Source organism: Ornithodoros turicata, chromosome 2, assembly GCF_037126465.1.
Source record: "Ornithodoros turicata isolate Travis chromosome 2, ASM3712646v1, whole genome shotgun sequence".
In the NCBI taxonomy this organism is placed as follows: Eukaryota; Metazoa; Arthropoda; class Arachnida; order Ixodida; family Argasidae; genus Ornithodoros; species Ornithodoros turicata.
In genome coordinates this window covers 26,411,297-26,437,896 of record NC_088202.1, presented here as the reverse complement: position 1 = coordinate 26,437,896, position 26,600 = coordinate 26,411,297, and the positions used below count along the sequence as shown (strand labels likewise).

Genomic DNA, 26,600 nt, shown 5'->3' with positions numbered 1-26,600 from the left:
TATAACCCCTTCGGGTACAGCTCATCCTCATATTATCATAGTTCAATGAAAAGAAAGAGAAACGTGAGTAAGAATAGAAGCATTCAAGGAGTCGGCACGTCGGCGTGAAGCGCTTCTAGGAAATATCTTGCTCTAAAGGTTTTGATGGATTTTTACAGCCGAGAATACGACGGGCGTATTTAAAATGAGATAGCAGGTAACCGCATGAATGAGCAGATATCGTAAATTTAATGCGGCATCTAACTATAAACGTCTCCTTCGCCCTATTATACACCGTTGTTCTGCCCCAGTTACTATCCGTAATAGAACACAAAATATTTCAAAACATGATCTCACCGAAGCTTTAATTGAAGCATCCCTGGAATTTCACACCTGATGACGCCATATGATACTCATATAAAGACGTGGGGCTACATTTCGACGAGGCACGCAGACAGGAAAGGGGCTCCCACTGTTCAGCGTTGTTTACTGGAACGGCTCTTGAAGGTAAGATGGTCAAATGCGTCCTGTTTCTCAGGGCACAAGTTCTGTTAGACAAACCTGCTTCCACTCCCATGTTGCTTTGAAACGTGTGTGTGGAGCTCCGAACACCAAAGGTAATTAGAGTACGTTTACACGAACATTGTGTCAGCCCATTTGTGTTGCGACATCCTACACCTGCCGCAGGTTAGGGCTGGGGATAATTTCGGACACCCGGGGTTCTTTTGACGTGCGCGAAGGCCATCCTGGCGAACTGCAAATGTGCAATAGTGCGTACAAGTCTACTTTGAACAAATCCGTTGTGTACTAGATGGTGTTACATAGAGATGACCCGTGAAATAACGCGCATGGTGGTTTAATGAAAGTCACCTTACGTAACGGCTCTATATGGTGGTCGTTGGATCTATTTTTTTAATTTTTCTATTACGTTTATGGAAAAGTCAGCAAGAAAGGAGGGAACAACTGATCGCACCTGCGGTATGTTGCGTACGTGTCACTGTGAAGCCTATTTCTTCCCCACTGGAATTTTCGAGTGGCGGATTTTAGGCTGTCAAATTTTCACAAAAATGTGATTACAAACCATGTGACTTGGAATAGGGCATAGTGTGTATTACCGATCGAACACATTGAAATCCTAGATTTGCTACGCAAATTTTCGAGTTCATTAGTAACATTTGCTGAATTAATGCACAACGCGGACGCGGTCACCATGGCAAAAACATTTATGAGCGCTACCCAGGAGGGCATGAATTTTGATCGTCGACCGATTTTGATGAATGAGATGGTGCCATCTCGTTGAGCAGCTCGTATGCAGTTCATCGAGGTACCTATTTGTCTCTGGTGGAACAAAAATGCCGAATAAACAAGAAGAAACTTCATAAACTTTCTCTACGCATTTACTTTTGCTGCAGATATGTTTTATACGGTGTTGCACAAGAGAGTGACTCCTAATTACAAAAAAATAAAAGATATAATAAGAAAGCAAAACATAAATAATATAAAATATATAATAAGAAACTATATACCTGAGATAAAAATGGTAAACCTTCTGCGTTACACTTATGGAGGTTTTCGCCACCCAAGCAGGTGGTTTGCGTTAGTATGCCTCACCAATTAGGCAAATTATCTTAATCGAACTGATAATTTTGCAAAGGGAAGGTATCTTTTTGCCTTAGTTACAAAGTCCGTGGCCACAACATGCTATTCCAATCATTATTTACGGTTTAGTCAACTATTCCCTAGTTGTTTGACACCCGAAAATATGCCGTGTCTGCAAGCGCGCTTTCGGATTTCGCAGTGCCGCGGCTATCAGCACGGTCCGAAGGCACTCCCACTGCACATGGAAACGACATGAGCAAAAAAAAAGAAGAGAGAAAAAAAAGGGGGGAGTGCAGGAACCGTGCACAATCACGTATTTTGCCGTCACTAGCTGATCGGTTCGCAGCCATCAGTTATACTGATAATCACCGACATCGGATGTTCTTCTAGAGGCCAGTTCCCACATACAGCGCTTCGCTTTATAGCTCTAGAAAAGAGCAAAATCTCAAAATATGGTGCTGTTTCTCCGCTTGCCGTTCTCACGTACACCCACTAATCTCGATTGTAAAAGGCTGGATCGCGGATACGGAGCGCGAGCGTGCGGCAACCGGCCGCCATCTTACTGTACTCAAAACAGTTGCCGCAGCGATCATGGCAACTTCTTGCAGTTACGGTCGTACAGCTTCGTCCAACCTTAACTTGAACACGGCGCCGGCCAGCGGAGCAAGAGGGACGACACCCTAGCGGCTCTAACTGGAATTATCGGGAGAGAGCGTTGAGGGCTGTCCTACTCGCATCACGGGGGTGCCCGTCTGAGAACTGGTGGCCCGCTCGAACGGGCAATGCTAGGAGACGCAACGCTTCAGCTTGTTTGTAGTGATTACGTGACATTGTGCCATCTGATATCGCTGATCGCTGTGAAGCGACATCACTTGCCTCAATACTGACGTTTCCGCGCGGGAGAGGCTTTGTGCGTTCAAGCGCTACAAGATAATTTCACTCGCATAACGAACCTGATTTATGCTTGAAGCAGCATGGAGGTGGTAATGGACTGTGAATAGAATAATGCGAGCGGGTAACCACGTTGTGATGTCGCATAAAAAATTCAATTCTTACGACGGTCTACAAAGCTTTCTTTACCATAAATTATTTCGACGTTTAGCAAGCTGCTTATCCTCGTTGTTGTTGTTTGAAGAAATAAATAAAGGGTAGCACGGCTACTCCACATTATTTAGTTAACATGTTTAACTTTCTCGCTAGCATGTATTATCGACTGCGACACAAGGGGAATCACTGGGATAATGGAACAAGCTTGTCAACAGGCTGGCCATCGCGAACATATGATACAACATGGCGTGGAATGTGATGCTTTAAGCAACAATCTTTTCCAGCGCAATGCAGTTACGTGTATTATTATTCAATTGCTTTCATTCTGTTGTTTAATTCCAATCAATGCGACGCCACTACAGCAATATGACACATACCAATGGCATGTTTGTTAACGTGGTTGCTAACGGCGCGGACAATCACTGATCAGATGGCGAAGATTTCAATCGCCCGCAGCAATCTCCAGAACAGACTGGAATGATGTGAGAATAACAAATATCCACGTAAAAGTCAGCGCCCGTTCGAAGCGGAGCACCCGTTCTCAGACGGGCACCCCCGTGACGCGAGTAGGACAGCCCTCAACGCTCTCCCCCGTTAATTCCAGTTACAGCCGCTAGGGTGTCGTCCCTCTTGCTCCGCAGGCCAGCGCCGTGTTCAAGTTAAGGTTGGACGAAGCTGTACCAACCGTACCGGCAATTATACAGGGCCGAAATTTCTACAGGTGAGTCATTCTTTATCAAGCAATAAATAGGCGTCCATTCTGTACGTTTATTTGACAATTATGCAGTGTCTTTGCCCAAAACCAGTACTGGGTGCAAGTTGTTTGATCGCTCTTCCGAGGTTCAATCGAACACATTTGCATTTTACCCTGCGGTAAATACAGTTTGAGTGCATAATATGCTGGAGAGAACATGTTACACTACACTGATAGTAGTGTCATCAATATGTGCGAGCACTCGAGCGCTTTTCTATGTGAAGGCTCGCTACCGACGCGTGAGTCCACGCTGAGAGGAAGCACACGAAATACCAGATTTTGTAGCACACATATTTAATATGAGCACGGAATGAAAATGTTGGCTCACAGATCGTCGTCTTCTCCCTGTTGGTGGTCGCCCTTGTCTTCCGAGTAGCTTCAGTGGCCGCTGCCTTGTCTCTTCGCTTCCTCCATCCCCCGTTTCGGTGCTGGACCCTTGTTCGTCTTTTGGGGACCGTGACACAACTGCCTCCCCGCCCGGATGTGTTCGAGAGTTTTTGAGCAAAACCGAAGCAACGGACACTTTCCGAGAAGCGACAGAGACGGGGCCGATCGACGGTGTCGCATTACACCCTTTCGACTGTAGGAACTGGACGGCGCCCCCGAAACCGTAAACAACGTTTGTGTAACGGCTGGGCTGTTCACTTCACGTCCATTTGAACTGTGAAGTTAAGCAGTCACATCTGGTCCTTCACATCTGCCCACACTTTCTAGAGGAATGCTCTCACCGAGAGCATTCCGATACGTCGAAGGCCCAGCGGGTCGGTGGCTGGGAGCTATGCAGGTGTTGCACTGAAATATTCGGCCAAGTCTCTCTTGGGCACGCCTCAGGCCTTTTCATAAACACGTATGGTGGAAGCACCGTGCGTTCGCCTATTGTCACTGAGCAGTTCCTTTAGCAGGTACGTGGGAAGACACGCATAACGTCGCCAATTCAGCCCGTGCTCATTTTCAAACGGCAAATGCCTTGGAAAACCAATTCTTACTGAACATATGACTGAAACTTCTAATGGTCAAAACATGGAGCAGTTTAACGCCGGATATATAGCACTTTGTGAAACCGCAATGAACACAATGAAAAACAACAACAGCACAAAATGCGCATCACACCAATGGTACATGAAACAGCATGTACTATATAAGCACAAAAAAAGGAAAAAACTGTATGAACGAAGTCTAAAGAAAACTGAACAAACGAAATGTTAAAGCGTGCTCCTACACCGTGGCAAATAAAATAGCAAACAAAACAAAGCAAAGCATGGTTATCACCTAGATGTATACCGACATCAACAAAACAGAAACATCAATTCAATAATACGCACTTCAGGATGTCGTATGAAATCTATATGGAATGATGCAACGAAAATGCATTCCAATATTTCTAGCTACTGGGTACCCCACCTCGACTCCTAAGAGGATAGCGACAAGGTGGGATAAGTGGCGCACCCCTTGGGCAAACTGACCCATCAACAACCATTTCATTAGCAATATTTAACTGCGGCTGTGCTGCCGCCATGCTCAGCTCCTCTTCGACGAGGGCAGGCAAGTAGGGTAGCAGCGCGTCCGGTCCGAACGCCGGGTGCATGCGAGAATCAGAACTGCGGACACCGGACGCTTTACCATCCTCTGTACGGGACTGCGCTGCGTGAGCCTGTGGATCCACAGGTGCGTCATTACCCTCTGCCTCGGGACCATCAGATAATGGGGGTCCATCGGCCGCCACCTTCAAGCGGTTCGCATGCACGTGACATGTATCACCCCCTTGTGTACACCTTATTTTGAATGTTACAGGGGACGTTTTCTCAACTACCCTGTACGGACCTTTCCATTTTGGACTGAGTTTTTTCGCAAGACCCTTGGTGTTGTGATTAATTTGAAGGTACACCCTGTCCCCTACTCTATAACCTGCCTCCTTACTTCGCCTATCGTACACCTGCTTCCGCTTTGTTGCGGCCTCTTTTAAAGCTTTAGCTGCGATATCATGCGACATCTGCATTCGTTTCGTTAACTCTTCTCGGTAGTCCTCCATGCAGGAGTATGATACTTGTCGTGGCGCAGCGGTAATTGTGCTCGGCAAATCGGGATCTCTCCCATACAGCAAGTAAAACGGAGACTCTCCGGAGCCATCGTGAACGGCAGTGTTGTAGGCGAACATTGCGAAGGGGACCCACTCATCCCAGTCGCGTTGATCGTGGGCTACATAGTGCGATAGCAAGTGCGCCAGCGTTTGGTTTAATCTCTCTACGGTACCGTTAGATTGTGGGTGGTACGGAGTCGTCTGAATCTTATCGATGGTTAGTAGTCGGCAGACGTCTTTCATGAGCCTGGAGAGAAAATTTGTTCCCTGATCAGTCAACAGTTGACGCGGCACTCCATGTCGGAGGACAATTTTCTCCACGAAGTGCCTTGCCACTGTATCAGCTTTCTGATCAGGAATCGGGATCACTTCCGCAAACCTCGAGAGATGATCCACGAACACGAGCATGTACCTGTTGCCGCTTGTTGTCACTGGTAGCGGCCCCATAATGTCCATTGCGGTTCGCTCAAACGGACGATCGACATCACCAAAAAGCTGAAGCGGCGCCCTTTTTCTGTGCTTTGGCGTTTTTCTTTCAGCGCAAGAATGACATTGCTTGCAGTACGACGCAATGTCCCTCCCCATCTCTCGCCAAAAGTAATGGCACCCGATGCGCTGACGTGTTTTGCGCTTTCCCAGGTGACCCGAAAATGGGGCATCATGGAAGGCTCGCATAACCTTCCCTACAAGCCCTCTAGGAACGACTGGCCGTTCCCAGGTACCGTCTGCTCTCCCCCGACGTTCTCGCCTACGAACGCACAGAACGCCCTCCTGATTGAGAATATACATGTTTCCCCTAATCTTGACCTGAGCACCTCGCGCGACATCTCCAATGATCTTGGTCAGTGTTGCATCTTCTTGCTGTTCACGCCTGATCTCAGCGCAGTCTAGTATAAGCACGAACTCCTGTACGGCGCGAATCCCTGTAGTAGCTGCCCGGCTTAATGCGTCTGCGTTAGTATGTATCCTCCCGGACTTGTGCTTTATGTCAAAATCGTACTCCTGCAGTAGGAGGTTCCAGCGAGCTAATCTCGAACTCGGATCGCGGACCGACATGAGCCACTTCAAGGCGTGACAATCCGTGAGGAGCTGAAATCTGCGCCCATATAAATAACACCTAAAATGACGCACGGCCCACACAACAGCCAGGCATTCACGTTCTGTCGCACCATACCTCTGCTCGACTTCGCTAAACTGCCTGCTCGCAAATGCCACTGGATGTTCACCATCATCAAAGTGCTGTGAAAGAACCGCTCCAGCTGCGAACTTCGACGCGTCAGTGGCCAGAATGAACGGACGTCGAAAATCGGGGTATCGCAACACAGGTGCTTCTATCAATTTCTTTTTCAATGCGGAAAATGCTTCCTCCGCCTCTGATGTCCATTTAAAAACTGCGTTCTTCTTAGTCAAAGCCGTAAGAGGTTTGGCAATTCCCGAGAAGTCGCTTACGTGTCGCCGATAATAACCCGCAAGTCCGAGGAATTCCCTAACTTGCTTTACGTTAGTTGGCCTTGGAAAGTTTCGCACAGCTTCTATTTTTGCGGGGTCCGGACTTACCCCTTTTACTGACACGACATGTCCGAGGTACTTAACTTCTGACCGCAAGAATTGGCATTTCTTTGGTTTTAGCTTGAGCCCTGCGGCGTCTAAGCGTTCTAAAACTGTCTGAATATCTCTTAAGTGGCTCTCAAAATCCTTGCTGTAAATGATGATATCGTCCATATAGACGAAGCACTGTTTTCCAAGCAGTCCAGCCAGGACGACATCGGCGGTACGTTGCCAGACAGCCGGACTGTTCGCGAGGCCCATCGGCATTCGTTTCCATTGATAGTGGCCAGTTGGCGTATTAAACGCCGTCTTTTCGCTGTCTTTTGGGTCCATTTCAATTTGCCAGAACCCTGCTGCTAAATCGATCACAGTAAAGTAACAAGCCGACCCGAGCTGTGCGAGCGTCTCCTCAATATTTGGAAGCGGATACGGGTCAATCCGTGTGACCGAATTCAGCTTTCGGTAATCGATTACAAATCGGTAGCTGCCGTCATGTTTCTGCACTAATAACGCTGGTGAACCCCATGGCGATTTCGAATGTTCGATTATGTCTTTGTCAAGTAGTTCTTGCACCTGTCTCTCCATCTCCTCTCGAAGTGTGTACGGCACCCTGTACGCACGCTGATACACCGGTGCAGCGGTCCCCGTTTGAATCCGGTGTTTTATGATGCCACAACGCCCCAAATCCATATTGGAGGACGCAAAAACATTAGAGTAATCGCGAAGCATACGCTCCAATCCTTGCCTTTGGAGCATTGGGAGGTGAGACAAGTCGAATTCGGTGTCAACTTGCGCTTCGCTTTGTACTTCGCCCCCGCAGACACGAACTGGATCATCTAAAACCGCTTCGGCGAAATGAAATGTGCCAACGTTCTTATTTCTAGGAAGCACTAAAGTCTCTTTTGTAAGATTAGCAACATGAAACGGAACTTCCTGTCCGTTCTGCACCTGTACCAAACAGTTAGCTCCCTTGAGACCATTGCTTAATGATTCGTTCGGCTCAATGACGCCCAGACTCCCTTTTCTAATGTCCTTGGGTACGATACCAAAGCAAACGCACTGCGACAGCGGCGGTATTCGAACTTCTGCTACAAGCCTCACAGCCACGCCAGACATAGACACAGGGTATTCATTGAGCGGTTGACTCTGTGGTCTAGCGGAGGTTGGAACTGAGTTGAGGATCGGTATACGCTGTTCTCCCACTTTCAGTGCGTTCTCGGTTAGCAACAGGTCGATGCTCTGTGCCCTCAAGAGATCATGTCCCAGGATTCCCGACACTTCCTGTGGAAGTGCAATTCTGCCGGAACCGATATAGCATTTGTGACGGAAACAAATCTCGCCAAGCGCAAAGTGCAAATATGCGGCTCCCGTAATGCCTATCGTATCTCCCGTTACACCCACAAAGCTCTTTGCATCCAATCCATTTATGTATTGTGCCTCTCTTTCTCGCTTCTGGCAAATTACTTCGAACGCCTTTTCACGCAAGACAGTGATTCTTGCGCCGGTATCAACAAGAAACTTCATTTTGCAACCATTCACCTCGCATTCAACAATAGGGCAAGACTCGTCGAAAATTCCTACAACAGTCACACTGTCACTTTTCCTTTCATCCCGCACGCGCTTGCCCTGCGTGACGGGATTTACGCGTCTTTTTTGTTGTGCGCCCCATTCGTGGTAGGTCCGAGGTGCACTGGCTGCTGGGATATAATCGGGGGGAATGTTACTAACTGTCGGCCGAACCCCGGGGCAGTTCCTCGCAAAATGTCCAACCTCGTTGCAGGCAAAGCAACGCCGTTGCCCCATGAATCGTCGCCCCCTGAATTGGCGGCTTCGCGGTGCACTAGCATTTCCAGTGGTGTCCCCCTCGAAAGCACGCCGTTCAACATGCACGTTCTGCGATAGCAAAGATTCAAGCCTGGCGAGTCTCTCGGTTAGCTCCACGAAAGCGTGGCTCCCCGCGTTCTCTTCGTGATGCTCCAACACACGCACAGGCTCCGATCCCCCAGAAACGATCTCATTTTCCTCCTCATCGGCTGCCGCCTGTACCGCGTCGTCAAACTTGGCTGGCTTTTTGGAGAGAACAAAACGCCGCACAGGATCGCGCAGTCCCGCGACAAACTGTGTCCGCAACTCATCTTCCAAAATTTCGCGCGCATAACGTTCACGCTCGGCATTTTTGCTGTCACCCGACGGCCTTAACGTGTCGTAGGCGAGGCTCTGTATTCTGCTCGCGAATTTCCTGACGTCCTCGTTTAGCCCTTGCTTTGCCTCCAGAAATTTACGACGACGTACGGAATCCGTCTCGGTATCAAATCGACTGACAGCGACCTTTTTGAATTCCTCGTAGGTCTTAGCACTCTTAGCACGTACATCCTTCCATGCAAAATCATAAGCGGCACCTGTCATTCGACACTTCGACATTCCGAGCTTTTGTGTGTCGGACCATGCGGACATGAAAGCAATCTGCTCGATAACATCAAAATACTCTGAAATTGACGGACCCTGCCCATCACCCGAAAATGACTGCACTAGAGTTGCTGCAGCAAACACACTTGCCCCCAAGGGCACGCTATTACCTGAAGTTTCAGTCATATTTTAAGTTACCAAAGCTGTACGGCTCGTGTACTTCCCGGTTGGGGTAAAGCCAACCGTTCTCTCAGCGATTCCTCCGACGTACGTCAGCGAACCCCACTTCTGACACCAATGTGAAGGCTCGCTACCGACGCGTGAGTCCACGCTGAGAGGAAGCACACGAAATACCAGATTTTGTAGCACACATATTTAATATGAGCACGGAATGAAAATGTTGGCTCACAGATCGTCGTCTTCTCCCTGTTGGTGGTCGCCCTTGTCTTCCGAGTAGCTTCAGTGGCCGCTGCCTTGTCTCTTCGCTTCCTCTATCCCCCGTTTCGGTGCTGGGCCCTTGTTCGTCTTTTGGGGACCGTGACACAACTGCCTCCCCGCCCGGATGTGTTCGAGAGTTTTTGAGCAAAACCGAAGCAACGGACACTTTCCGAGAAGCGACAGAGACGGGGCCGATCGACGGTGTCGCATTACACCCTTTCGACTGTAGGAACTGGACGGCGCCCCCGAAACCGTAAACAACGTTTGTGTAACGGCTGGGCTGTTCACTTCACGTCCATTTGAACTGTGAAGTTAAGCAGTCACATCTGGTCCTTCACATCTACATACATTGCTCGCACGGTACACGGTGTTCTCTACGGAAGCAAGTACACAGTCATTTCTTTGAATCACTTTCGCGCACAAGGTCAGTATTACGAAGTAATGAGACCAAGAGAGTCAATCTTTTTCATGTATTGGTATTATTTTGTGCCTTGGTTTGATTTGTGACAAAGAATCCTACGCAACGGTGGTGTGGTGTGACTTGGATACCGCCTTTGTGTCTGAGCTATGTTGTCAGCTTGTTGCGATAAGAATAATTTGTAGCTTGTCGTGTTATTTGTAGCAGAGTTTAAGGGAAAAGTGGTCTCTCAATACAGGTTTCCTCACGGGGCTACCCAGAGGACCGTCTGTGCAGTGTGATGCGATCGAGCTAACAGATAAGTATCATGTTCTTCATCGACGGGTTCCTACTTCACGGTGAGGAACCACCTCAGTGCATGCACTGTGGTGAGCATCTCTCAATTTTGCACCTTCTCTTTACATGTTCATATCATGGAACACATCACTTCAGAGAGTTTTATATACACCTTAGGCCCCTTCACCCAGCATTGTGTCTTGGTGATGAAGCTATAATTCTTTTTAGAACAGCGTTAAAACGTTGAAATTTGTAAAAAAATATCGGGATTGTAAACCCTGTTTTAAACTGATGTTTTAAACATTTATGCAATGCTTTTACTAAACAACATATTTATTTTTAACTAGTTGCATCCTAACCAATGTTCTCTCCTTCACAGCTGCCTCGACATACTCAAGAAATGGGTGCAAAACCTGAGCAGTGCCCACAAACTTCGATCACCGCAGCACCTCCAAAAAGTAAAAGCATATGTGTCACATGAGATTTTTAAATGTATTCATAGTATATAATACCTTGTATTAACTGTTGTAGATCTAACCCACCTCTACAGTATACACCGTCAGGAATTAAAACTTGTTGGGGAACTGTGATCATTGTTTGAGTTAATAGGCATGCACAGATATGCTATAGGAAGAAAGTTATTTCTTGAGAATGCACTACTGTTGATCACATTCATGCAGCTGTAGGTTTACCTTCGGCCTCTTGGAACTCCTTGTAGTTGCCTTAGCTGCAGGAGGAGTGTCCTCCAGCATGTCAACTACTTGCAAAAATATTGACGTATTTAAGATTACGACACAGTTTGAACGATTTCAATGCAGGAAATATGCAGTGGCAGGGCCTGCCAGAGTGAAACCTACTGAATATTTTATGGTGTCGAAGTGGCGGTTCCTTCAGGATAGGAATATCTTAGATGGTAGCAAAAAGCTTGAACTTAATAAAGTGTTGTTTGAATTAAGCAATTTGTAATGCACTGAACACATAGGCAGCAAAACAAAAATTTAAAATTCAGCATGTATGAAAATTGGGTGCAACAAATTTACATAGTGTACCTGTACATTGTCATTCCTGAGATATATGCTGTCATTGCAGGGAGGTCACAAAACAATGAACCTATTGTTTTGTCACCTCCCTGCACATTCATTGTATCTTGAAATGCATATATGCAAGAATAAATGTTGAACTTGAAAAATGTATATTCTTTTTATTCATAGAGCATAACATCACTTACCTTCTTTACAAAAGCATATTGTGTTACACCTTTGTCACGCAGAATGCACAACCAAGAAAGCCATCTTCCACTAAACATCACGTTTGACATGATTCAGTTGGTATCATTTCACAGACAGGGTATACCAGGGCTCCAGTTTCAAGCTCGAAATCGTTCATATGTAGTGCAAGAGAGCCCTCGCACATTAAAATGTCAGATGGGAGTCACTGTTAATGCAAAGTGACCCCTATGAGAGAGACTGACGCTGAAGAAAAGTGTGCAAACCGCGGAATATGTCATAGAAGGTCTTCAGAAATCGTGCCTGGTTTCACGGCAGTGCTACCACACTCCCTTTTAGATGACGATGATAATGTCAGATGTGCAGCTGCATTTTTGCAGCGTGCTCCACATAACAAGCGTGACAAAGTCAGCAGTGGATGGCAGGCCCCCGTCCCTACGCAACTTTGTTCACCCTGCAGTTCTATTCAGCAAAAGCATGTGAGCACGCGAGAAGGACATTCAATTTCACCTAAAAATAATGAGAGCAAATGAAGGAAAAAAAAAAAAAGAAGTGCTGTACTTCAAAAGGAGATAAGTCTTGGGTCTCAAAGAGGCGTTACCACTTACTAAGTAACTTGATTAAGTTCACATCAATATCTAGATTAACTAGCCTAAGCGTGACCTAGTTGCATGAAGTAATTTTTTGGGCTGCTTCGGTGTGTCCATACTTGCGAGGCATGATACCGCTGTTGTTCACTAAAAGACTCTTTCTGCGGCGATGCTTGATATAAATCATACTAAACGCATGCACGGCTAAAACAACGGCTTTGATTCTACAGAACGATCTCTTTCTGCCATGCGAGTACGTCTTCTCCCGGACCGTTCGTTATGGAACAATTTTTGTCCAGAACGCAGCACGGGATATTATATACATGGTTCTTGTTAACCTCACATCGTTTCTTATTGAAATATTGGCTGGGAAACGTGCTGTAGTACAATCCCCAGCGCTGCACTGCAGCGACAGTTTAGTTTCGGAATGCAAAGCATAACGTGATTAAGAATCGAACGGCAGGACACCTGTGAAACACTGTTAGGATACATCAGTGTACTGGCACCTTACAAAATTGTGTGACGACAAACAACGATCAACGCCTGCAGCGCAATAACTACTCACAATCTCTGTTGCCGCCCATTGTTTTCTATGGGCGCACACAGCGCTTTCCACAGGCCTCCCAACATGGCGACCCGCATGCGTGCCTCTCCCCCACGAGCCCCTCTCCCATGCGCGATCCAGCCTTTATACACAAAGATCAGTGCATACACCCGAGCACACAGCGCTATCCTGCTGCAGTCACGGGATATCTCGTTGCGACGTGATGCGCCGGTACTACCGTGACTGTTTACTGTCCGCGTCGGATATCCGCAGCATGAACGCGGATGCATGGGCAGATGCAAGTGCAGATGAAACTCGCGGTCATTTTCACGTCGTCGTCAACCCTCAGCTTCCGCGACGTCACGGCTGAAAGAAGCTCACGATTGGTTAACGCAGACTCAGCGTTCAAAATAGCGCTAGAAATGTTGACCGGGGCTTTACTTCGACAAGAGTGGCTTTATAGCGGTTTGCAGCAATGCAAACTGTGAATATATGTGGGAACTGAATATATATATATATATATATAAAGAGAGGAAAAAGCCATTCAAATATAACAAAAATGACGCTAGATGTGTTTGAAATTCAAACTTACAGATTAAAATGGTTTCTATGGCTGCACGTAGAGAAACAGACACTCATTGAACGATGCGACAGCACCAGAGGACACGTGTTTCGCCGTGTTCGCGGCTCGTCGGCCCTGGGTAGCTGCGCATCGTTCGGGATTGGCGAACCAGGGGTCACTCTGCGAGCGATATACACCTGGGAGGGTGACTGAGCACTCCTCAATGCCACAGTGCAAGCCAGTGAATTATAAAGAGGGGGGAAAAGCCATTAAAAAAATAAGTAAATGATGCTAGACGTGTTTGAAATTCAAACTTACAGATTAAAATGGCTTCTGTGGCTGCACGTAGAGAAACAGATACTCATTGAACGATGCGACAGCACCAGAGGACACGTGTTTCGCCGTGTTTGCGGCTCGTCGGCCCTGGGTAGCTGCGCATCGTTCGGGATTGGCGAACCAGGGGTCACTCAGCGAGCGATATACACCTGGGAGGGTGACTGAGCACTCCCAGGTGTATATCGCTCGCTGAGTGACCCCTGGTTCGCCAATCCCGAACGATAGCCTAGCCTATACACCTCATCGATAAGTAACGCCGCCACCAGTTCTATATTGTGACCTTGAAAAGAATGATATATTTCATTGTAACCAAGTTTGAAAGGTCTGAAGACAATTAAACATTAAACATAACGTACAGTTGAACCTAGAAAGAAAAAAAACAGAAAAAAATTCCTTGAATCGCTGCGAACCTGCATTAAAGGTTTCACAGCGAAGAGGGCAAAAAGAGCGGAGAAAAAACTGACGCAGCTCTGACGTCACAGCCCTCTTCGCCCCAAGTTAGGCTGCACACGAGAAGTCACGTGGCACGCCTCACAATGAGAATGGACGCTACTGTGAGCTCTGCGACGTCTGTGCTTTGCACGGGAATGCGTTCGAATGCTTGTATGTCGCTAAGTACGTCACATAGAATAATAATGTTTCGGTTTTTTTTTTTTTTTTCAGTATTCTGGCGTGCAGTACAATGCATCTATGGTGTAAACCACATCTATGAAAGCGTCGCAAACCGTTTAATATAAATTAAGAAAAGGAGGGTTGCAAGTACAGAGCGTTGAGAGATGCAGAATGTGACAGGGGAGAATGAGGAAATACAATTACAAGTTACAAATGGAGTGCGATGGGAAAGAAACTCGCAAATCCAATGTTAAATAGAAAAGTCCAAGTTTAAAGGAGATAGTTTTAAAGTAAGGCAGTTGGGTGTTGAACCTATCGAAGGCTTTGCGGAAATCAAGGAAGACTGCATCAGTTTGTGAGGAAGAGTTGTGTGCTGTGCTCACAAGTTGTGTTTGACAAGAACTGTACTTGAACTGGAGGGCGTAAAGTTACTTGTTTTCTTCGAGGAATTTTGAGACGTGAGAAAAGATTATATATTCTGGGAAACAACTTCATAAATTGTAGCAGTTGGTACAATACGTAAATTCACAGAAAAACTCCAATGTTGGGCAGGACTACGACTTGTTTTTTTGTACCCTGCACTCAGTTTTGTTTGTTCTCAGGTTTGTATGTTCTAGGATCTAACAACGAATACTAGTCAAAGAAACTGGCCGATAGTTGCTAGCAGCATGGTTGTGCAGCATGATTGCTAGCAGCTGTCTCTACATCTCCTGATGTAGAGATTGGAATGACCCCCATATTCCGATCGATAGGCAGAGGGAGCGTTGAAATAGCTAGAGAACTTACAACAGTTATTAGACTTCGCTTGCGCTAACTAGTTTATTATTATTTTTTCGTTTCGTTTCAGCACGAAGTATCTAACTTTCCTCCAAGAAAACTACAGGGAGATCTATAAAAGCGTTCACTTCCAGCATCACCTCCTACCATCGATGTTTCTCACCGGGGCCATACTCACAGTAGTTACCTCTGTAGCATGTTCGCTTCTACCACCAGACGCACGGGCTTCTCCCAAGATTAAAATTTCTCCACGACAGTTCGATTGGCGCTGCTCCCTCAACTACAGTTCTTTCGACATTGGCGACAGGTCCTCCTGTACATTCGTTCGATCAGAAGACATCGACAATGATAGGATTCCTCGCGTGCTGCCCACGGTGCAGTGCAAGTGCCTTGGACTGCAATGTAACAGCGCTGCTCCATTGAACTGTCGCGAAGTACGAGAATCTTTCGAAGTGGCTTACCTAAGAGATGGCCAACCAATTTACAGAAACATTATACTAACGACGGGGTGCGTTTGTGCTGCGTCCAGGAGCCTTCCAGCGGAGGGTCTACTGCCTAGACCGAAACATAACTGGCAAGGTGATCCTGATTAGCACTTAGTGCGCCCTCTGACGGTCATCTGTTGTATTAATGCTGATAAGTTCATAAAGCAAATAAAATGTGGACTGAACAATATCTGACCCTTGTGAATGCCATGCGCAATGCCCTCGGTGTACGGGAAGGGCGGAGCGGTGACACCGACCATTCCTGCGTTCATTGACGCTGCTCATGCATTTTAATGTTCAAAATCGAATCGTTGAAGCAAACTGAACGGTACTATTAAAGGAGCATGGAAATGATCGCAACAAAATATGACGGGAGAAATAGAAATTACGATTCTGAGCCCTGTGATACATATTCGCACAAAAAGTTTGGGCGTAGCGCGCAATCCTGGCAAGGGAGCTTTGAATCTCGCGGCAGAAATACCCCCTCACTCGGCTGCCAGCTGCTGATGTCATGTGGCCGCGCCGACTTTTTCTTCCTTTTTTGCGATTTCTCCGGCGTCGCGCTGCCGGCAAGCCGACCAAGCAGGAAGCGCTGTTGTTCATCGGACGTCGTGGAAAGAACAGGTGAGGAACTGAACACTCTTTAGGCGACACGTCTGCTCTTCTTGACGAAACGTTTGATGGAGTTGGAGCCTAAGCTCCGCCAGCTTCGATTTCGCCACACGAATGTACCGGAGGCTGGTAAGTGATGCTGCTAAGTGTGAACCAACATTCGGATTGAAATATATAGTGCTTCTTCTTGGTTACAAATGCATAGTCATGAAGACGCGGTGCAGTGACCAGTGTTTTCATTTGAAGAGGTCGTCGACCATCATAACTTCTTCGTGTTGTGGTCAACACTATGGGCTCTGAACCGCATGGACACTGGCACCTCCGAGGCGAAAGAGCGGACCGACGAATGCATAGCTGTGTAACATTGTGCTTACCATATCTTACTGATTACAGGCGCGCAACGTCTACACAAGCACAACAACATGGATACCAAAATAAAGTCAGTAGAGTTCATCTGCTAGCGATCTGTGGGAAACCCCAAAACACATGGCCAAATAAGCGTTTTCTTTTTTGGATGGTCATACGCAGCATACAACAATGACACATGCAATAAATCTCCAACTGACAGGAATGCATTTAGTCATATCATATATATGCTGCACACACAGGCACAACACTGTTCATTAATTAACGACACCCCAGCACAATCGAAACAGAAACCACAACCGCGTATGATCCACCTCAACCCGGGCCGTGACGGCAACACAGAGGCCTAGCCACACCTTTTACACTGCCCGCAGTCTTGTTTTATGCAAAACGTACGAGACAAATCATGTAAGAACGCAAGTGAATGTAAAACGCAAACGAATAGCAACAGCGTCTCAGTCGGTAAGTCGCAACGATTCCGGAACTAGCAGACAATTCTGGCGGGGAGCGGACGCTTCCGTCAGCCAATGAAGTACTCGGCCGCCTGACGTCATCACACGCCAGACTCGACTTGGGGGAGACTGTCACCGCGGAAAGCATTCCTGCAAATTAATTTTCTCAGGAAATTCGCGCTTTTCGAAGGAAATATTTTGCGCGATAGTTTATGATGCTAGTTTGTTCATATCAAGCGCTGAAAAATATATGTTCCAAATGATTTCCATGCTCCTTTAGCATAAGGAGTCCTCAACGAAACTTCTTAAACTCCCCAGTTTCCTCACTTAGAAGAGTTTTATGCTCTAATAGTAACAATCTTTATATACGTGGCCAAGAACAGTACAAATCCATGGTGTTGGCGCATGTTCGAGAACATGAGGGTACATAAACGGTATGGGGGCCCCCGATCTCACCCAACGTGAAAGAGCATAGCTATCGAATCGACGTGAAACATAGCGTCGATAATGCATACATGGGATTATTTGATTCTGTATTAGTGCCGCGAAGCAACTGTGGCTATGTGCGGCGTACACACGTCGACAGATGGAGAGAAGACAGCAGGGAGGACTGGCGGACAGGGTCGTCCTGGGCCGACTTCAGAGGGAACCTTACCGACTTTCGTCTGGAAAGTCTTCGGAGAATCCAGGAAAGACCTCAGACAGCACAGCCGGTGGTAGGATTCAAACCCACCACCTCTCAGTCTTCCGCACGACCTTCGCTGCTACCAACGAGCGGGATGCCTCAACCCGCTCGTCCTGTTTGCACTGGGCCTTAAAATGGTGTGTCCACAGGGGCGGCATCCAATGTATTGCTTCGTAGACGAAAGCATGCTGGGCGAACGCAATGCATCCTGGACAGGTCCTGTCGCACGTCACAGCAAACGTCAAGGCATACGTGGCCTTAAAGTTAGCGGCGCCCGTGAACGGCGGCCAAACCGTTTGTAAACTATGTGGTTGCTGCTTCTGCGCGACGTTTTGGATGTCTTTCGCCCACGGTGATTATGTTTATCCGATAATCTCGCAGTAACACGCGCAGTTTTGCACATGAGGCCATGTACCGTTGACGACTTTCTAATATGTGATGACGACCGCGCGTTAATACTCATTGGCCGACGCAATGTACTTAAGCTAAGGAGAAATGATATACCATGTTGCGGAAGAGGACCGCATAGTTCACGCTGGCAAAATATGTTCATCTCTTGGCCTTATGACGATGGCAAGATGTCGGTAAGTGGCAGAACGACATGTAAACAAAGTCACATGACCTCAAAATGACGTTTTCTGTGACGTGCGACCATGACAAGATGGTATTTTTGCAAAAAGCACCCGCTTGAGGGTAGTTACAACAATAGCGGGTTTGTGTCACATCTGTGGGTGTGTCGCACACCCTCACGGGATAAATCACGTGCTACATCACCTTCTAACGCCATCCGCTGAAACGTTGTCTGCACGCGTACTGCTGACGATGGCTGGCGCCACCCTGGGATACGGGACATCATGCACCATCATCGCCCCCTTCTTCCCATGAAAAACCTTCCTCGAAGCATACAGACCCTAGCTCCATAGGCTCCGCACCGGGTGTGCGTTCACCAACGCTCGGCTATTCAAGATCGTCGCTAGCGGTGACGCCTGCTGTGGCCACCGTCAACAACCCGAAACAATCGAACACATCCTGTGAGACTGCCGAGCATACCATTCTGCGCGCGAAGCCCATCTCCCTCGCTCCACCTCGGACACGCTAGCGGACATCCTCTACCCCGCTGGTTCTTCTGCCGAACGTTCCGCCAAAGCAAGAAACCTCATTCTCGTTCTGCAGAAGGCAGGCCTTGCCCGACGACCCATCTAATACTTTGCTGTCCCCGGATGTGTTCGATGTCTCCCCGACTAATTCGTGCACCATCACCGCATCCCCATCCTTCATCCTCCTCTATCCTCCATTCGTCCGTCCTTTGTTTGTGTTTTGTGTTCTTTTTTTCTTCTTTGGCTGTAGTCATGACGACGCCCACTTCTCTGTGGCCAACAACGGCGAACCTATCCTGCCAGTAACCCCCCCCCCCTTTTGCCGATGGCTCAATAAGGCCTAAACAGCTTGTTGTATGTGAAACAAACTTTCTTTAAACAGCTGTCCAGCTCTGCCATGGTGACGTTTGAGCACCTACAAACATACACTATGCGCGCAGCCAAATGACTCCGGTTATTTTTTTTTTCCTTATATGCAGGGTGTCCTTTTTGGATACAGATTGTTCATTAAGAAACTATAAGGGCTGTAGACAGCCTGTTTTCACATCTATCATTTCTGAGCCGGCGGACGTCCTTGGCCATCTGCTGCTCAACCGTCGAATGACTAATTACCTAAAAATCGTTACTTAACTTTTTAATTATAAAGGCTACAAGCTACAAGGTCGTTCCAATGAGAGCATCTGGTCCCTTCGGTCACCTGATACCGCTGCGGTTTGCAGAACAAAAATACGTTCGATAGATAGTCCGCAAAACGTTTGTAAAGGAACAGTTTTTTTCTATATTTTGTTCATTACGCATCATCGGAGACGCGTCTTTCCTTCACCCCTAATGTGAGAGGGTGAAAGACACAATATCACTTCTTGCGCCCAGGAAAGAGATTAAAAGAAAACAGAAAATGCAAGCTCAGATAAGGGCAGTTCGGATAGCGTCACCCGATACATTTCTGTTTGTTTTGTTTCCGCAAGTTTGAGCTCACCTTAGCCGCATGAGGCGACACTGTGCTCATTCGCTCTCTCACATTGAGGGTGAATGAAAGACGCGTCTCCGAAGCTGCGCAATGAAAAAAAAATAAAGAAAAAAATGTGCGCTTTCACGAATTTTTGGCGGGCGATCTATCGAACGGATGTTTGTTCTGCAAACGGCAGCGGTATCAGATGACCGATGGGACCAGATGTTCTCATTGGGGCGACCTTGTAGTTTTTGCAATTAAAAAGTTTTAAATTTTGCATTAAATTGCAATTAAAAAACCATTTTTAGATCATTAGTCATTCGTCCGTGGAGCAACAGAGGCCTGCCCGGAGGCGTATTTAGATTTACTAAAGAGCACAGGAGAAGGACGCAGCTAATTCGTGGAGTGTGAGGAGGTACACTCGAGGTGGCTGTCTTTCTCTGCCGGCAAGCCGCTCTGTGCTTGGCGTTTGCTTGCTTGGGAAGGTAGCGCACAGCATCACGTGGGCGATATGTACCTTGGGTTCAAGAGAGACTCATCTCCGCTCCATTACGCATGCACCGGTGTTAGTTTCTCTTTCTCGAACTCTCACGCGAACGAAATATGTGAGAACACCTAACCTAACTGACCCTTATGACGGACTCTCAGCGCGCCCGCCGCACCAATCGTCCCCAAATGTGTGTGAGTGCACGTGTGAAATCCAGACCCATTACACGAAATAAACATAATCCTATATAAAAAAGTGATAGTTCTCAGATGAGAATACCGATGAAAAAAAAAAGTGACATGAAACTTCAACTGTCCAGTCTCGTGAAAATATGTTCGCGTACATGCCCGACCATGGCCAGCGTTATCGAGCCCGTACCGAGCCCAGGCCCGGTGGCTGAAACCCCAGCCCGGCCATGGCCCGCATAAAAAACGCGAAGCCCGTGCCCGCCCGGACCAGGCCGGGCTGGGGTTTTCGGGTAAGCCCGGGCACGCGCAGTGCTCCAGCTTCTCTCACAAAAACTCGACCAGAGTTCACTAGGTGCCATTATCTTCTAAACGACTACGGCGATTCCTATCTAGCCCCCGTTGCATACAGGGAATGTGAGACGTTAAAATCCGCAAATTTTTCCAACATACTTGCCGAAACAATCGACCAAATGGTCGCAGGAACCGGTGGCACCGTGCATTAAGCACACACTGAAACCTTTAACAAGGAAAGGAGGATGTTCAGGGGTAATTTCTAGGAGAAAGGACCTTACGTTCGAATAATTCCATAATAACACCTTACTGGCACAGTAACTGATTAGTTATCGGTGCGCCACAGAAAAGAAGCATTAGAGCACAGTAACGAAGGAATCTCGCACTCTGTAGATGTAAACCTGTGAATAGAAGCGCCACATTACAACCAGGCACCTTCTAAGCATGTAGGGCACGTGCTGTCTAAAACATCTTGCAAAGATTGGCATCATGATGAAAACAGCAAGCAACGAGTCCTGTTTTGCAGTTCGCACGCTATTTGACCGTCAAGCTATAGATGTTCGCCCGAGGTGGCTGTGGCCCATATCTTCAACCTGTCGTTGTCGCGTAGGTGCATCACTTCACCCGTGATTCGTCACGGCCTCTCGCGAGAGGGCCAATCGCAACGCTGAATTAAATCTCGCCGTATACGAACGCGGTTTCCACGTGCCGCCGTATGACGTTTGGAGCGCGGCAACTTCAAAAATAACGATAACGCTTGCTATGTGTCAGTCCAAGTTTCGGGCCCATGTCCTATGTGAGGTCGGTAACCAGCCGCATGCCCATCGTGTTGACGACGTGTACACGGGACCTTACTCACAATGGGCTTGTACCAATTGCGAACGTGTGACAGTGACGCTTTGCTGTTCTGCCACGCTGTATACGCCGTTTACTTACATGATCCTCATATGCTAGACACGCTGAATGCTGTGGGACTGTCCGAGACCACCACGAGAAGTCATAAGTGTGCACGAGGCTCGCTAAAGGAATTCGTGCTATGAGGTCTTCTGCGCGACCAGCTTCAATCAGAAGCACCGAGACGTTAGGATTAGCAGAGAGCCTGTTGGCAACCACGCATCCTGAAGAACCACCGCCCACTTGTCGTACCCATGGAGACATGCAATGAGAACCGGAAAGTAATTAGTGAATTCTGGTAGAATGGATTAGGCAAAACATGCTATGCTGGGTAGATTCTTAGTAATCTGCTGCTCATGCTTTCAGAAGGAATTATAACATGTCTTTGACTTGATTTCCCAGAACTCTTTATTTCTAAATACCAGGTGCTATTACGTTGAATATGAAAATCTAGTGGACCTCCAAGGTGAACCTCGTTGTTTTGATCAGGATTTCGGTGAGCACATGAGTTGATATTGGGGCTCTGCCAAGACTTGTCAGACGGAAGACCAAGAACACACACACACAAAGAACAACAACAACAAAAACTGTTTTGTCTGCGGTGCTGCTATGGCTTATCGTTCAGACGAACCTCTAGCACGGTTGCTGGTCGAACGGTGGGTGCTCCTGTGGTTGCGAAAACATGGAATACAAAAAGCATGAATTTTTAGGTGCTGTAGTGTGACTGCCATTCTTAATGATAATGTCGTCATCGCTAGCAGACAATCTAATTTGGTGCGCAATTGCGAGTTCATATCAACTTACTGCTGTAATAGACTCGGACAAGGAGTTACACGGTGTACACGGGGTCCCATTTATGTTCTAGCTCCTTGTCCGGGTCTATTGTTGCAGTAAGCCGGTATGAACTTGTACCAACTACCCCCCTTTGTCCCTCTTGTGGAATTTCGATGTTTGTTATTGTGCTGACGGGTGTCCCGTACTGCGTCAAGGCACGCTGAGAGGAGAACGTTTATAAGAAATCTTTGGCACGTGCTAAGGGTGTTAAGCTGACACCTGAGACACGCTGTTCAATAACCTGCCGCTCCCGAACTTGTCGCTAGCTGAGGAATGTGACCAGTTATGCAGCGAATTCCAGCCGGATATCAGACGCATATATCCTGTCCTACACTCGAATCAGTCAAACGTGATAAAAAACTCGAGACTGGGATTTTCTTCCTCAAGAATGCACTCCATAAGCCGCACTGTCATGGGATTTGGGATAGCTTCGAGTTCCACGCTTTGGAAAAGTGGTGTGCCATGCGAGTGTGCCGTGTCCTGGAAGATTCGAGAAGAGGACCACAAGAGATGACAGGGAGAGGATCACGTTCTCTGCCCAGGAACCCGCATCATCATAAAAAAAGAAAAAAGAAACATGTTGCCAATGAATCAGTGCGAATGTCCACGACATTAAGTGTCAGTTATATGGATTATTCCGAAGTATTCTAGAAGAGTAAATGCGCGCATGGCTAACGTAGACAACCGTTTATGCCTTGCAGATAGGTCGTAGTGTATGAGACCCCATTACTACAAGACAAGCCGTACAGGGCTCGAAAAGGAACACTGCGTGAAAGACAAACACTGGAGACACGACAACAGGTCGAGCGCTCCTCCTGTTGCCTTCTTCTTCTGTTTTTCTTTCACGCGCTACGCCTTTCCGAAGTGATCTACAAACTAAACCAATAGTCAACTGTCGTAAGCCGTACGGAGGCCTGACACTATCAGTGCTGTGCGGGAACTTCGTCACGCCTCCGTGAGTTGTACTTGGACAAATATCCGCAATATTTCTATGATGTCCGTGATGAATGCGACGGGACGGAATGCCTGCCCTGCTTTATAACTATCACAGGGCTCCAACTATCGGTCGGTGGTCGCAGCCCTGCGAAAATCTATCCGTTATTCCGATGAGATTCTGAAAAACTTATCACGAAACTATTCCTCGGACCAAAGGCTGCCGAACTTGCAAGATAATTGCCCTGTTGGAAGATACCAGTGTAAACTGCGTTATAACGTAGTAGCAGATCAGGCAATTCCATAGGCCGCTTTTGCCTTTCAAAGGCTGAAAAGGCTGCTGGTGCCTTTTCTTCAACTGTCATTATTCAACTGCATCACATACTTTCGTATTTTAGTACATATCGTCATTTGCTTTCCCGTCCTCTGGAATTTTATACTCTGCAAATGAAGTCAACTTACCGACGACGAAGTCATACTCGCTTTGAAATTCTATAATGCCTTTCTCATAGTAGAAATCAGCTGGTGGGAGATTCATTATATCCAAGAGCCCTAGTAAACTTTGCAGCACAACTGCTGGCAGACCGATAAGGTAGGCGAAAACCATTGTCCAAGCATCTGAATCCAGCACTGGAAATACGAGAAGCTTTATTCAGAAACGTTTCTTATCGAAACACATACCTCAGAATATTATGCACGGTTTCGTTTCCCTTGGTATATTGCTTTCTGTACAGCAACGCATAAGAGGAAGTAAAGAGCCGTAAGTACGCAGGGGCGCTTGAAAATTCAAGATGAAAACGTACAGTTGCGTACGCGTGCAGCACGCGGGATGCCTGCACGGGAACATCATGGTGTTCACTGCAAGGGAGGTTGCCTGACAGGGCAAGTATGAAAAGATTGTGAACAAAAACATAAGCCAGAGCGTGAGGACTTCGCATGTCATCAGGACAATCAGCACGACATGGGCCCGCTGCACGGCTTAAAAAAAAATCTAGGTGCATTTTGGTTATCGCATTGCTCAGAATGCATTATTCGGTAAGATCCAGTCGCTGAACGTTAATCTACATGGAATATAAGATACGCTGTTATCCAAAAAGTACACATTAACTCCAGAAGGGGAGGAAACGACGGCTTGTCCCATACGGCTTGTCCCATAGAGAAGCCCTCTAGATGAGTTTTTTACCACTTCTTGAAGGAGTAAACATATATTCGTTCTGGACTGTGATATGCTCCTTCGATATAGTCCTGCAGCACGCATGTTATACCAATTGAGGAGTGAAATACGAAATACCGATAAAGGGAAATGCAGCACGTCAGTTTGGCACCACAGCGAATAACGAATATGAAATGTAACACACATTTATTGGCTGTAGAGACACGAGTGAAACAGTACAATAGTACAAAGAGTGATAAGTACATAGGTCCAAATTGGAATCCAACCGGCTTGACCATTAGTATCGAAGAGTCTAGTATCGATCACTAAACACAACACAATGAAAGGCAAACCTGAAGAGTCACAGAAACGACACTGCAAGGTTTGGCACATTAATTTCATGGTTCCCTATGCACCATTTCGTTGAAAGCATGTCTTTTCCAGCAGTCCAACGTCCAGCGACCAATTTGCACGCAAAACTGCAAAACAAATACACGTACGTCGTAAGCGGCTCACCACAAGAACGCTGTAAGGACCTGTAAAGCTACATGATCTCACCTGTGTTTTGGTCACAGTGGTCACTCACGGCCGTGTGAGTGGACATACTACCGAATGCATTCAGTCCAAAGAACCCTTCCCAAACATTATCAATTCCTTGATAATTCTGAGCTTCGCACATACGATCTTTGACGTCTCAGCCGCAGTGAAAACCTTGCAAACGACCGAACAAAAACCTCTGTTCGCCAAACCGACTTGAAATATCGCGTAAGGGTACAAGAGCGCAGCAGAATCATGTTCACAACTAATTTGACTAACAAGAGACAGAGTTCACCTATTTCATATCATAAGGAAACATACATTCGAGATTTAATTGTTTAAACGTTTAGTAATATTGGGAACTACGTGTCCTACATGCGCGGATGAAAGTGAAAGCCGGCGCAGCGGTCAAGGAGAGAAGGTGTAAGAAGGCATAAGGTGCACGTGTTACCACTTCTCCGCGACGTTCGTACCTCTCCGATACACCTTCCTCTCAAGTGAATGGGAAAGGACCATCTTTTCGCCTTTTGTGAGGAGTAAAGCTGACGTGGAAAGTCTATAAATACGAAATATACTTTTTTCATTCCACCAGAACACCTTTTCGAATAACAGCGTAGTTTCGTTTTTCTGTTGGGTCTTTCCTCTGCGCCGTTCGGATGTCAAGGTACCGTTGCGCTTGGAAGGTGTTACTGAGCAGGCTTGAACCAAAGTATCAGGTGAGGACATCCAGATATCACTCACCGCCTGGAATAAATGGAGACAGGGGGTGGAACGCGTACAGCTCGTGATTCTACCCTGATATCACTCGCCAGCAGCTCCGACACGGCGACGGATGCACGCAGAACTAACAATTCTTGGCCCTTAGTGCATGGCGACGCCCGACGCGACGTCGGTGGCGGAAACAGATGAGGATTTCCGGCGTTTGGAGAGGAGAGACGTCAAGCCAAATAAATTGCCGCGCCGAACGTCTTTCACGACGTCAGTGAGAGTTCTCGAGAACGATATACTGGCGACGTAGTTGATGATGATGACGATTAAGATTTTAATGGCGCAAAGGCAATTTTGGCCATAGAGCGCCACGACAATGGTATGAATCAAAGCTAGTTAAAAATAATCATTTCATTTAAAGTCAACACAGGAAAGGTAAAAAGCAGTGAAAATATTTCCATGTTCACAGGTCGTTCAGGTAACCTATGTCTCTTAAAAATTTTTACACATGGTTAAAACTGATGAGAGGCTCGTCCCCCAGCAAAAGCGCTGAGTGAAGAGGAATCCTATACTTGCAAAACAGTGAGAAGTGTTGTTGACGATGGCGTTCGTGATGGGTGCAAACTATGAGTATATGCATAACAGACAAGGCTGTCCCGCAATGCTCGCACTATGCCCAGTAAACCACTAATATCCCTAGGATATCCCTACAAGGTCGTGAACGTCCTGAATATCTGGAC

The 26,600-nt window shown here is 47.0% G+C and overlaps 1 protein-coding gene across 1 annotated transcript in view; it reads right to left on the bottom strand.

Moving 5' to 3' along the window:
- Positions 1-26,600, bottom strand: part of LOC135385249 (glucose dehydrogenase [FAD, quinone]-like) — a 129,093-nt gene that overhangs the window by 57,405 nt on the left and 45,088 nt on the right. Inside the window, exons 3-4 of the mRNA XM_064614454.1 lie at positions 23,925-24,092; positions 21,738-21,937 (exon numbers count right to left, since the gene is read on the bottom strand). Coding sequence (XP_064470524.1) covers positions 21,738-21,937; positions 23,925-24,092 — 368 coding nt within the window. The remainder of the gene's footprint in view (positions 1-21,737; positions 21,938-23,924; positions 24,093-26,600) is intronic.